This window comes from Arvicanthis niloticus, chromosome 6, assembly GCF_011762505.2.
Source record: "Arvicanthis niloticus isolate mArvNil1 chromosome 6, mArvNil1.pat.X, whole genome shotgun sequence".
Lineage (NCBI taxonomy): Eukaryota > Metazoa > Chordata > Mammalia > Rodentia > Muridae > Arvicanthis > Arvicanthis niloticus.
Genome location: NC_047663.1, coordinates 3,113,531 through 3,125,841, shown reverse-complemented (window position 1 = coordinate 3,125,841; position 12,311 = coordinate 3,113,531). Strand labels below are relative to the sequence as shown.

General features: G+C 50.7%; 1 protein-coding gene across 3 annotated transcripts in view; it reads left to right on the top strand.

Moving 5' to 3' along the window:
- Card14 (caspase recruitment domain family member 14) overlaps positions 1-12,311 on the top strand; it is a 33,666-nt gene that overhangs the window by 18,213 nt on the left and 3,142 nt on the right. For 2 of the 3 annotated variants that reach the window (XM_076935360.1, XM_076935359.1), the window contains exons 12-21: positions 2,167-2,309; positions 2,479-2,567; positions 4,479-4,539; positions 4,727-4,919; positions 8,198-8,324; positions 8,587-8,824; positions 9,225-9,288; positions 9,560-9,628; positions 9,913-10,024; positions 11,761-12,125. In XM_076935360.1, coding sequence (XP_076791475.1) covers positions 2,167-2,309; positions 2,479-2,567; positions 4,479-4,539; positions 4,727-4,919; positions 8,198-8,324; positions 8,587-8,824; positions 9,225-9,288; positions 9,560-9,628; positions 9,913-10,024; positions 11,761-11,993 — 1,329 coding nt within the window. In that variant the 3' untranslated portion in view covers positions 11,994-12,125. Of the gene's footprint in view, positions 1-2,166; positions 2,310-2,478; positions 2,568-4,478; positions 4,540-4,726; positions 4,920-8,197; positions 8,325-8,586; positions 8,825-9,224; positions 9,289-9,559; positions 9,629-9,912; positions 10,025-11,760; positions 12,126-12,311 lie in introns of those variants that run through there. The other variant, XM_034504643.2, reaches the window with a different exon arrangement.

Here is a 12,311-nt window from a genome sequence, read left to right as displayed (position 1 = left end):
GGCCCCTGCTCTCTGCTGCATTCAGGCCAACACATCATCGGGGCTAAAATGTCTCCAGGAACCTTATTCCCATAGAGAAGAATGATACCACTGAGTGTTTCTAACTGGAAATCTACTCCCTAGTGCTTCTGGGAGCTGGAAACCCAAAATCAAGGTGCCAAAGGGGCCACACTCCCCGTGACCTTGGAGGGGGGCCTTTTCTATCTCTCCAGCTTTGTTTTCCCAACAGCCCTTGTCCTGCAGTCACATCTCTCTGATCTCCACCTCCGTCATCGTGTAGAGTTCTCTGGATCTCCTTGTGTTGGTTCTTAACTGTTCTAACACTGGGACCTTTAAGACAGTTATATTTTCATTGCGACTTTATAACTATAATTTTGCTACTGTTGTGAATTGTAATGTAAGTTTGTAGACAGAGGTTTGCCAAAAGCCACAGGTTGAAAACCACTGGCTTAGAGGGCGTATCAGGCAGTTTCCCTGAGATTAGCAACTTAAATGGAGAAAGGTTGCTGGGGTTCACAGTTCAGAGGTTTCCCCCACATGAAGTGATGCTCAGACCCATCACTTCAGGCCTGTGGTGAGTGAGGCAGAACCTCCCAGCACAGCAGCTGGGAAAGCAGAGAGAAAGGTAGAGAGACAGACAGAGACAAATAGACAGACAGACAGAGATACAGAGAGGGGAGGGGCAGAGACAGAGACACAGACAGACAGAGAGACACAGAAAGAGAGAGAAACTGAATATAATGCAGGGGATGGTCACCTGACAGGCCCATGCCAAGATGACCCCTGAGAAATCACGCCATGCAGCAGATCTGGCATAAGGGGAGGTATATGGGGAAGGGAAGAGAGTAAGGATGTAAAGGAGGGGGCAGCGGCAGACTGACAGGGGCTGGGGGGGCAGAGCCACAGGGCAGAGAAGCAGAGATGGGGGGGGTGAGAGAGACAGAGAGAGAAAGAAGGAGAGGGAGAGAGAGAGGAAGATGGAGAGGGAAAGAGAGGGAGAGGGAAAGAGAGAGAGAAGGAGGGAGAGGGAGGGAGAGGGAAATAGAAACACAGGGAGAGAGAGGGGGAAGGAAGGGAGAGAAAGAGAATGAGTGAGAGGGAAGGAGAGAGGGAGGGAGAGAGAGATCAACTAGAGCTGTCCTGCTGGCTGCAGGTAATGGCGGCAGGTAATGACTTGCTAACTTAGTAGTAGCTAAGTCCCTGGGAGGAGCCTAGGGGACTGTAAGCCAACAGAAACAGACAGGGAAACACAGACAGACAGACAGACAAACAGAACCCGACTTAATATTTCCTGCAGGGACACCCCAATGACCTAACTTCCTTCCAGAGGCCTCCTCCTAAAGTTTCAATTACCCAACAGCACCACACCCACAGACAAGCCTTCAACACACAATCTTAGGGACATTCAAAAATCTAAACTACAACGGGGAGACAGCAACGGATTTGCAGCCCACTCTGACAAAGTGTGACATCTTAGCTTGATTTCACCTATGAAGCTCCTACTTTCAAACAAGGTCACATTCAGAAGTTGTCAGGGGTCCTGGATTTCAGTGTTTCTTTCCTTTGGGGTTTTGGCCAGGATGGGAAGGAACCCTAGGGACTCAGCACTGACCCCGATTTGCCTCCCTCTCAAATACCTGAGTGGGGTTACCTCCCCTGAGTAGCCCTCCCCCACACTCTAGGATGTGGTCATTTTGGCTCTGGCTCCCTCCCACAGTGCCAGATCTGTTGCTCACTCTGCCACACCCTCGTCCACTGGGCTCCTCTGTCACTCCCTCCAGGAAGTCTGCCATCCCTGAGTACTTACTCACCGATCTGTGCTTTTCCCCTGTGATCAGCCCCACCCCCACCCACCCCCACCCTCACCCCAATGGTGCCTGTCCTCAGGGTGCCAACAAAGATCAGGATCCAGAGAGCCGCTGTAGGGATTCCCAGTGAGTGGACCTGGGCGGGCTCAGCGCCTGCCCAGAACTGGCTCCATCCTGAGCCCGCCCCACTCACCAGTCAGTAACACCCTTTCCCAGGATCTCCTTGCTTTATATGCAAAATGTTGTACCAAACACACAACCCAGGGAGTATCCAGTAGGCACTCAACAAGTGTGACTTAATGCCCTCCTCCTCTGCTTTTCTTTTCTGTGCCATCACACTCTGCCCACCCTCTGCCAGTCCCGGCTGTGGTGGGACCTGAATTCCACATCCTGCCGGGAGCAGATGGACAGCTTCCGCTCCAGCAGCCCCATCCCTCCCAGCCAGCAGTCCCTGTACAAGCGGGTGGCAGAGGACTTCCTGGAAGACCCCGAGTCTCTAAGGTAGAACATGGTCCAGGCTTGGGGTCCAGCTTGCATGGAATGCCAGCTAGACCAGGGACAATCTAGACTTTGGGCACTGCAGCTTGGGAAGGTGCTGAAGCTTGGGGCCTCGGCTGGAGTGGGACATGCCACCTGTGTATGAGAGCTAGCTTCTTGTGCTCTGTGACAGCTTCCCAGAAGTCCTCGAGGTGCGCCTCCAAGGGGCTGTGGTAGACGACACAGACACAGACCTGGAGTTTGAGATGTTAGATGGAGCAGGTGAGTGTTACACAAGAACCTCCACAGTGTGTTCTCTTCCTGGGCTGTAGGGAAGCAAATGAGACAGCCTGAGCCTCTCTTGAGGGACCATACAAAGATGTGAACTTGACCTCTGACCTTGGCCTCTAGTCAAGGCTACCACAGTCCAGCTGGGCTGTTTGCTGTTGTCTTTTTAATTCTCTCACACAGGCAGAGAGGGTTGTCTCATAGCCACACAGGGCTCGCATGTGTGTTCACAGACAGTTCTCTTCCCCATCGCTTGCCCTGTGAACAAACACTAAGGAGGCAGCAGGCATGGGTGCTCAGTGGCCAGCAGAGACATCTGACACCAGCTGCATCTGACAGGGGCATCCCTTCTCTTGGGTGCTGGCTGCTCATTTCCTTACACCTGTGACTGAACTGGCCCCTTGTGATTGGCATTGGCACATTTCCACCTCACAAGTTGGGGCATGCCTGGGGACACACCTGGGGGCACACCTGGCTCTCACAAAGGTGCTCGGCTCCTATCCAGAATTCACCCCACAACCACCAGGGGTCGAGAGTACCCTGTATTGTTCAGCACAGTGGCCCAAAGGACCAGAAATCCAAATCCTTGCCAACTTCCATCTCAGGTTCACACACTGTTACTGAATCACACTCACACACATCTGGAGTGTTTCCTTAATTTAATTTTTCTTTTAAGATAATCAAATGGGTTTTTTTTTTCCGGTGCCGGGGCTAAGACCATCTGTAGGTGACACCTGTTAGATTTCCATCGGATCTTGAGATAGGAATAGGATGCCCTAGGCCCTAGGTCACAGAATACAAATTTAAATGCTATCTCCGGGGTTGGGAAATGGCTCAGTGGGTAAAGAACTTGCGGGAAATGGCTCAGTGGGAAAAGAACTTGCTGTGTGCAAACGAAGGTCTAATCACCAGAATCCACATAAAAGCCAGCAAGCGTCTACAAGCCCAGCACTGGGAATTGAGCTAGGCAGTTATCTTCTGGGATTCTCTGACCAGCTAGGTTAGCTAAAATGAAGAGCTCTGGCTTCAGTGAGAGAGGCTGCCTCACAGAAAATGATAGAGTAAACAGTGGATATGGCTTTTACACACACACACACAGAGAGAGAGAGAGAGAGAGAGAGAGAGAGAGAGAGAGAGAGAGAGAGAGAGAGAAAGAGACAGACAGACAGACAGACAGACACAGAGACAGTGACAGTGACAGGCAGACAGCTCTGGATGTGGAGATATACACACATGTAATCCCAGACCTTGGAAGGATGGAGAATTCAAGGGCTACATAGTGAAACCACTTCAAATTAATTAATTTTTAACATTCTAGGGCTTGGAGACCCCTTGCGTTAGGGCTGGGTGCATCTAACATGAGGATTCACAGGTCCAGCATAGCCGGTGGGGTGCTGGTCAGTGCCAAGGAGCAAGCCAGGGCTGTGGCAGATTTCAGACTCCCTGTTTTTAGATTTATTCTATGTGTACGGGTCTGCATGTGTGTCTGTGTACCACGTGCATGCCTGGTGCTTACAGAGGTGAGAAAAGGGTGTCAACCCCCTGGAGTGGCAGTTACAGACAGTTGTGAGCCACTGTGTGGGTGCTGACAATTGAATTCTGGTCCTCTACAAGAACAAGTGATCATAACTACTAAGCCACCTCTCCAACCCTTAGATTTGACCCTTAATTGAAGTTAGAAATCTATGTTGGATCTAGTTCAGGTGATGCAGAATGATGCAGGCAACTCCCACCATGGAAAGATAAAACCAGATAACTGAGCACAAAGGAGGGCCCTCGAGAAGGGACTGAGCCAGGCCTGGGATACCTGAGGCCAAAGGAGGTGGGCTGAGGCCACAGAAGGGGAAGAAGGACAAGGAGACATGGGCTCAGGACAGGCCTGCAACGAATCTCATTTCCCTCCAGACCTCTCTCAGACAGAGGACAGCCTGCAGGGGTCTTCCCGGAGCCTGAATGTTTCAGAAAGGTGAGCAGCATGTTGGGGACACCCACTGGCTGGAGAATGGGAGCCTGGAAGGGACAAAGCGGAGTGTGACAGTAGCCTCTAACCATGGGGAGACACAGCATTCCCAAGAGGATGGGGCAGAGCAGAGGATTCCTGAATCTGGGGCTTCTCTGACCTCTGTGTTCAAGTTGTGTCTGTCTGCCTACAGCAGTGTCCCAGTGAGGCGGAGGCCAGCCCGCAAGATCCTAAGCCAGGTCACAGTGCTGGCGTTCCAAGGGGACGCGTTGCTGGAGCAGATCAGTGTCATCGGTGGGAACCTCACTGGGATCTTCATTCACCGTGTCACCCCCGGCTCTGCAGCAGATGAGATGGCCCTACGTCCTGGTACCCAGATCATGACGGTGAGCCAGGCTTCCCCGCCAGGGTTCAGGTGTTTGGCCGGGGACAGTGGTCTAGCTCGGGCATGGTCTCAGGTCTGTTCTGGGTTAATGGAAAGTGCCACACGCGTCTTTAGAAGAGGGTCATGGGATGGAAACCAAGCCCTTTTCTCAAGCCGACAGTCCAGATCCTTCAGAGCCTGGAGACTCAGAAAATGCTACTGGGCTACAGCAGTTCTGACCTTGGTGCTGTTCTGGGGGTTAACTTGCCAGGGGATGGGGCTCGTATCTGTCAGACAAGTGACCTAGCACTGAGCCGCACTCCAGCCCTGACCAGGCTTCGTAAGCCGTCCTGACAGCTTTGAGTGTATTGTTTGTTTACTGTGATGATCTTATTGTCATTTTGTATATGCGCAGGGAAAAAACATATACATGACATAAAATTCATTATTTTAACTTTTTATTGGAATATGCTCAAATCTCGATAGCACAGAAATATACATATAAATGTGAAACAAATTATTCATATTAAGCGAATGCATGTGTGTGCCCTAACAGCCTAATTTTCTTCAATTGTGTGTGTGCGCGCGCGTGCGCACATGCATGTATGCTTGTAAAGTATGCATGTGTGAGTGAGGCTGCACACACGTGGATGTCAAAGGCAACTTTGGTTCTGTGTTCTCTCCTCCCACCTTGCCTTAAGGCCGGCTCTCTCTTCAGAAAGACATTTATTTAGCTTGGTGTGGTGGTGCACACCTTTAATCACAGCACTTAAAAGGTAAAGGCAGGCGTGGGTCTCTGTGAACTGCAGGACAGTCAGTTCTGCAAACGGAGGCTCTGTCTCAAACAAACACATTTATTTACTTACTTACTTGTCTGCGAGTCATTGAACACGTGTGGAGGTTAAAGCACAGCTTGTTGGAATTGCTTCTAGCCTCCTTCCATGTGGGACCCAGGGATTGAATTGAGGTTGGCGGCCTTTGGGGGTGAGCACCTTCACCCACTGAGCTGTGGGGCTGAACCTGGGGGTTTCTCCTCCTCTTCTCCCTCCTCCTCTTCTCCCTCCTCTCTCCCCTCCTCCTCTCCTTCCTCTTTCCCTCCTCCTCTTCTCCCTCCTCCTCTCCCTCCTCCTTTGCCTTCTTAGGGTTTTGCACGTTTGATATTTCAATTAGTTTTGTTCTTTGTTCTTTTTGTTTGTTTTATTTTGTTTGAGATAAGGTTTCTCTGCATATTCCTGGCTGTCCAGGAACTCACTCTATAGACCAGGCTAGCCTTGAAATTAAAGAGATCCACCTGCCTCTGCCTCCAAGTGGTGGAATTAAAGTGTGCCACCACTCCTGGCTCTTCCATCTGATTTCTGCCTCTTGCACGCCCACTGTCTGGTGAGTGAGTCTCTGAGCTCTGGGTCACTCCCCTTTCCCACCTCACACCTCCATGTGAAAGGAGATTACAGATGCACAGGGCGGGCAGCGTCCAGTGTCTCCCTTGGGTTCTGAGGGTTGCTTATGCAGAAAATGTCTTCATCCACCGAGTGTCTCCCCAGCCGCAGAGGCAGAGTTGTTCAACTTCAAACCTTTTAAATGATTTTAATTTGAATTTTTTATTATGTGTATGGGTGTTTTCCTCGAATGCCTATGTATCATGTGTGTGCCTGATACCCATGGAGGTCAGAAGAGGTCATTGGATGTCCTGGGACTGGAGTTACAGTTATGAGCTACCATGTGGGCGCTGGGAACTGAACCCTTGTCCTTTGGAAGAGTGGCCAGTGCTGTTAAACACCGAGTCATCTCTCATATTTTTGGTTATGAGCCTAGCCTTTAACGGCTGAGCCATCTCTCCAGCCCTGAGTCATCTCTCAAGTCCCTACTTTTATTTTTAATTATGTGTATGTGTGTGAGAGGCGTGTGTGCAAGATGCCTGCAGAGGCCAGACTCAGACAACAGAACCCCTGGAGCTGGAGTCATAGACAGCTGTAAGCTGCCTGTAAGCACTGGGAACAGAACCTGGGTCCTCTGTAAGAGCAACAAGTGATTTAAGCCTTTAAAAAAATATCAAGAAACCATGACAGACAAGTTTCACCTCATCCCTGAAGCTCACCTGTTGGCCCTAATGAGAGAAAGGAGCAGGGCAGAATACCTGGGCAGGGGCATGCCCTTCAGAACAGGGTGTCCACAGTGAAGCAAGACCCCATACACTTCTCCTACAAGGACATCCCTGTGCCCCTACATACAGACATAGAGAGCTCTGTGATATTCCAGTCCTAAGACTGGCTGGTCAGCCAAGGAACCATTCATGATACAGCTCCCTCTAAGGTATTTGAGAGGCAGTCATATCATCCTGGGGCAATTCTGAATTGACAGTCTAACATGGATCATAATACACATATACTAACACAGAAAAACATGTCTCCTTAAACTTAACCATGTGATGAGGGATACAGTGGAGAACCTGCACCTGGTCGAGTTTCACAGCTCTGGAGGGAAGGGAGGACCACTCAACAACCTTGAGACAGAGCAGTCGGGCCCCCGAACATACAGAACCCTGATTTAGAATGATCTGAACCTCCTGAGGACCATTTTCAACAGAAGAACTTGATTATGACAAGGAGGCTATCCTCGGCAGTCAAAGTCCAAGGGTGGGTTGCTGGGCGACCTTCAGGCCAGGAATGTGTACAGTGTACACGTTTGCATCTTGATACTGTAACAACACTGTCCCTACATTGTAGCTGTCTTTGCTACTTTGTGGGTTCTTCTTTTTCCCCACCCTTTATCCCCCAGATTTCACACTATAACAGTAGATTGGAGAGAAACAAAGAGAGAGGGAGAGAGGGAGAGAGGGAGAGAGGGAGAGAGAACCCTGAATTTAATTTCTTTCCTTTTGTTTCTTCTTTGAGCATGACCACTAACAAACTGCAGCCAACCCTCCTGAGAGCGGGGCTCTAGCCTTTATATATGCTCTGAAAAGTTTCCAGAATTCCATCACACAGCTGCAGAAACTATCTGCAAAACCATGCTTCTCCTAGAAACCCCAGTCAGCTGCTGTGGACAGTCTGAAGCAGCCCCACACCCCAATACCTGGGATGAAAACGAAAACACGTTCTTATAATATTTCTGTGTTTTTAAAGAAACCAGGATTCCAGAATTCTCACTCCACTACACACAGCTTGTGACTGATAGGCTCTGATAGGCCATGAGAGGAGAAGATATGTGGGTGGCTGGGGAAGGCCAAGGGGTCCCCACCCCCAGCCCATCTCAACACCATATTGTCTTGGTGAGAAGCCCACCTTCATACTTTGCCCTCAGGTGGACTATAAGCCTACCAAGCCATCATTAAGGGCCACTCTGGAGAACACAACACTGGAGCAGGCTGTGGGCCTTCTCAGGAGGGTGAATGGTTCCTGCTACCTGTCTGTGAAGATCAACACTGAAGGTACAGACACCCCCACACACACCTGCTCAGCACTCGCCCCCCTCCTGTGACCCTGCTGCACCCCAGAAACCAGGCCTACAAAGAGCCAAGGTAGCTCAGCCAGGTTCTTCCTGAATTCCCCAGACTCCAAAGAACTGGAAACTTCCCTTTATCCCACTGGGTGGCTTCCATGACTTTTCCCTCCCATTTCCACATTCTAGAACCTTCCTTGTGTAGGTTCAGAGGTCTGGGGTCATCAGTCACTGACATCCTCTTCTATCAGGTTATAAGAACCTCATCCAGGACCTAGATGCCAAAGTGGTAACGTCTGGGGATTCATTCTACATCCGTGTCAACCTGGCCATGCAGAGGAGGGGGGAAGGAGAGCTGCATACTCACTGCAATGATATCCTGCATGTCACCGACACCATGTTCCAAGGCCGCAGCTGCTGGCACGCCCACCATGTGAACCCATACACCATGAAAGACATGGAGCCCGGCACCATCCCTAACTATTCACAGTGAGTAGCTGCTGCTGCCTCTGTACGACCCCACAGATGTCCCAAGGATAATGTCTGCCTGTCTCGGCTCCATGTTCAGGTCCCTCCACCTTCCTCCCCTGCCCTGTAGCAGAGCACCTCCCAATAATAAATCGTGGAGAAAAGGTTCACTTGGATGCATGGGGTCTGCTGGTGGTAGGAGCCTCTCTGTTATATGCCCTGGCTGCCCATTAGCCCCCACTAGGACCAGTGTAGGACAATTAAGTTAGCATGTCCCCGCCTGGCCTGAGGCCTGGGAGATATTTTCAAGGCCTGAGTCTATGCACCCCAGGGTGGGAGCACTCCTGCCCCCGCCTATGGATACTCTTGGCCTTGAGAAGGCTCAGTCAGATGGTCAGAGCCTCCTCCTCCATTTGCTCAGGGCCCAGCAGCAGCTCCTGGCCCTCATCCAGGGCATGACTCAACGGCACACAGTCCCCCGCAAGGTGAGGCTCTGGCAGAAGGGTATGGTTCCCGGGTGGGCTGGAAGGGAGTGGGTGCTGTGGAATCCTGTGTATGTGTGGGGGGTGGACCCCTGAACTGAGCAGGGCAGTATCTGGACCCTGTGTTCCCCACCAAGCCCTGGGGGCCTGCAGGCCCTCGGAATGGACCATGTGATCGGTGACACCAGGCCGATCTCAGTGAGGCCCCCTTGCTCTTCCTCACGCTCCCAGTCTCCTGTCACCGACTCACCTCCCTGTTCTTGTTTCCTCTGAGGTCGGGCACCTTGTTCTCTTGGGACACAGATCACCTTTCACTTTGAGCACCCAACCGTCCCTGAGCAAGGTGCTAGGGTATTCCTGCCTGGAGCACAGCAACGCTTTTCTCTCCGCCTTTTGCGCCCCACCCCTCCCTGCAGAGCCCTGCTGCCCGAGGCCCCGCCCCTGCCTCTCACCCCCGGTGGGGGGCCTGGGAAGCCCGGTTGCTCCATGGCACAGCCTGATTGTTCAGAGGCTGTTCTGGATTTGCTTATGTGGCCGGGTGCTGAAGTAGGGAGGGGGGTGTCAGGCTTCAAACCCAGTGCCGACAGCTGAACCTCATCTCTTTTCTCCCTGTTCCTCCCATGACAGCCTCCAGGAGGACCACAGAAGTTAGTGCGGATTGTCAGTGTGGACAAAGCCACTGTCAGTCCTCTGACTTCATCCTTTGACCAAAACCAGTGGGATTCTGGCAGGGAGGAAGGTGAGGCCTGGCCAGATGGCATAGGGACTGTGTGGGCATTGGGGGTCACTTCTGGGCAGTACCACCAAGATGGTATCTCTCACTCAGCCCAGGGGTTGTTGTTTGTTTGTTGTATAGATGTTTTGCATGCATGCACATACATATGTATGTATGTATGTATGTGTATGTGTGTGTATGTGTGTATGTGTGTGTATGTATGTGTATGTATGTATGTGTGTATGTGTGTATATATGTATATATGTATGTTCACTATGCCCATGCAGTGCCCCCAGAGGCCAGAAGAGGGCATCAGATCCCTTGGGATTGAGTTACAGGTGACTGTGAGTCACTAAGTGGGTAATTGGAATAGAACCCTGGTTTCTGTGGAAGAGCAGCCAGTGCTCTTCACAGCTAAACCATCTCTCCAACAACCCCCACCCCACCCCAGGCTGAGTTTTATGATCATAATGAATATCTCCCCGCCTTCTGAACAGCAACTTGAGCTGACATTTGATGACTTTTAAATGGCCATGCCCCACTCTGAGGCCTGACCTAGTGAAATTATACAAAAGCTACCAGCCCACAAATGTGTGCAGGAACAGTAAAAGCTACCAAACGCCCAGCGTTCTGTAAGGAAGGACACTGTGTGATCAGTGTACGCACATGGTCATGCTCGAGGTCTGACTGGTGTCAGCCCCATGGGTAAAAACTGCAGAATGAAGTTGATCAGAAGTGAATCTGGTAGAAGAGAAATGATTCATTTTAAGATATTTTGGGTGCATAATCTAAAATGGGTACTGGGGCTGAGGAGATGGCTCTGCTGTTAAGAACACTTACTGCCCATGTAGAGGGCCCAGGTTCAGTGACAACACCCAAATTAGACAGCTTACAACCACCTGTAACTGCAGTTCTACAGGATCCAATACTGTCTTCTAACCTCTGCAAGCATTGATGCACACACACACACACACATACATACACACATACATACATACACACACACACACATACATACACACACATACACACACACATACCCACATACATACACACATACATACATACACACATACATACATACACACACATACACACACACATACCCACATACATACACACATACATACATACACACACATACATACACACACATACACACACACATACCCACATACATACACACATACATACATACATACATACACATACATACATACATACACATACATACACATACATATACATACATACACACATACATACATACACACATACATACATACACACATACATACATACATACACACACATACACATACACATACCCACATACATACACACATACATACACATACATACATACATACATACACATACATACACACATACATACATACACATACATACATACATACACATACATACACATACATATACATACATACACACACACACACACCAGGGTCCAGGGGGGAGGAGGCTGAGGACCTTGTAGCCTGAGGGGCAGGAAGGAATGGAAGGCAAAGATGAGGAGAGGGAGGGTGGGGGTGAAAGGCAGGGCCCCCACAACCCTTCAGGAGGAACCAGGCTCCTCCTATCCTCAGAGGTTCATCCTGAAGAGGTATGAGCTCTGTGGCAGCTGTGCCAGCATGCACAGTTAGCAGCACTGAAGCTGAGAATGTCCCCCATCAGTGTCTCCTGGGAGAGAGGGGGCAGGGACACAGGTGGAAGGTGTTCACAGGCTCTGTCCTCTGCAGATGGTCCCAGCGTGTGCTTCTGGGCAGAAAGCTGCTTCACCCTGGCACCGTACACCCTGGTGCACCCCCACAGGCCTGCCCGGCCCCGGCCCGTGCTGTTTGTACCCAGAGTAGTTGGGAAGATCCTGGGCAAAAAGCTGTGTCTTCTCCACGGATTCAAGCAGTGTTCAGCAGGTACGTGCTCCTCTGTCCAGTGGCCAGAGCAGGTGACCCTAAATTCAGAGATACCATAACCAAGGGCCACAAACTGGGACACTGAATGGTGATGACTGTCTCATGGCTCCCAGGATATCTGACCTCAGGGCCTCAGCAGGGCCCTGCTCTCTGGGGGCTGCAGGTGTGGGTCCTTCCTGGCTCTCCTGGCACCTTAGGTGTGCTGTGCGGGAAGTCCCCACTCCCAAGCTGGCTTTGGTTTTCACTGCCCTTTTCCTTCTGTGTGTCTTTGTTTATACATGACCTTCTTAGGGTCCACTGTCACCCAGTACTGTCTCACATAGAGACCCTATTTCCAGAGCAAGTCCATTCTGGGTTCTTAGGGGCATGAGAGAGGT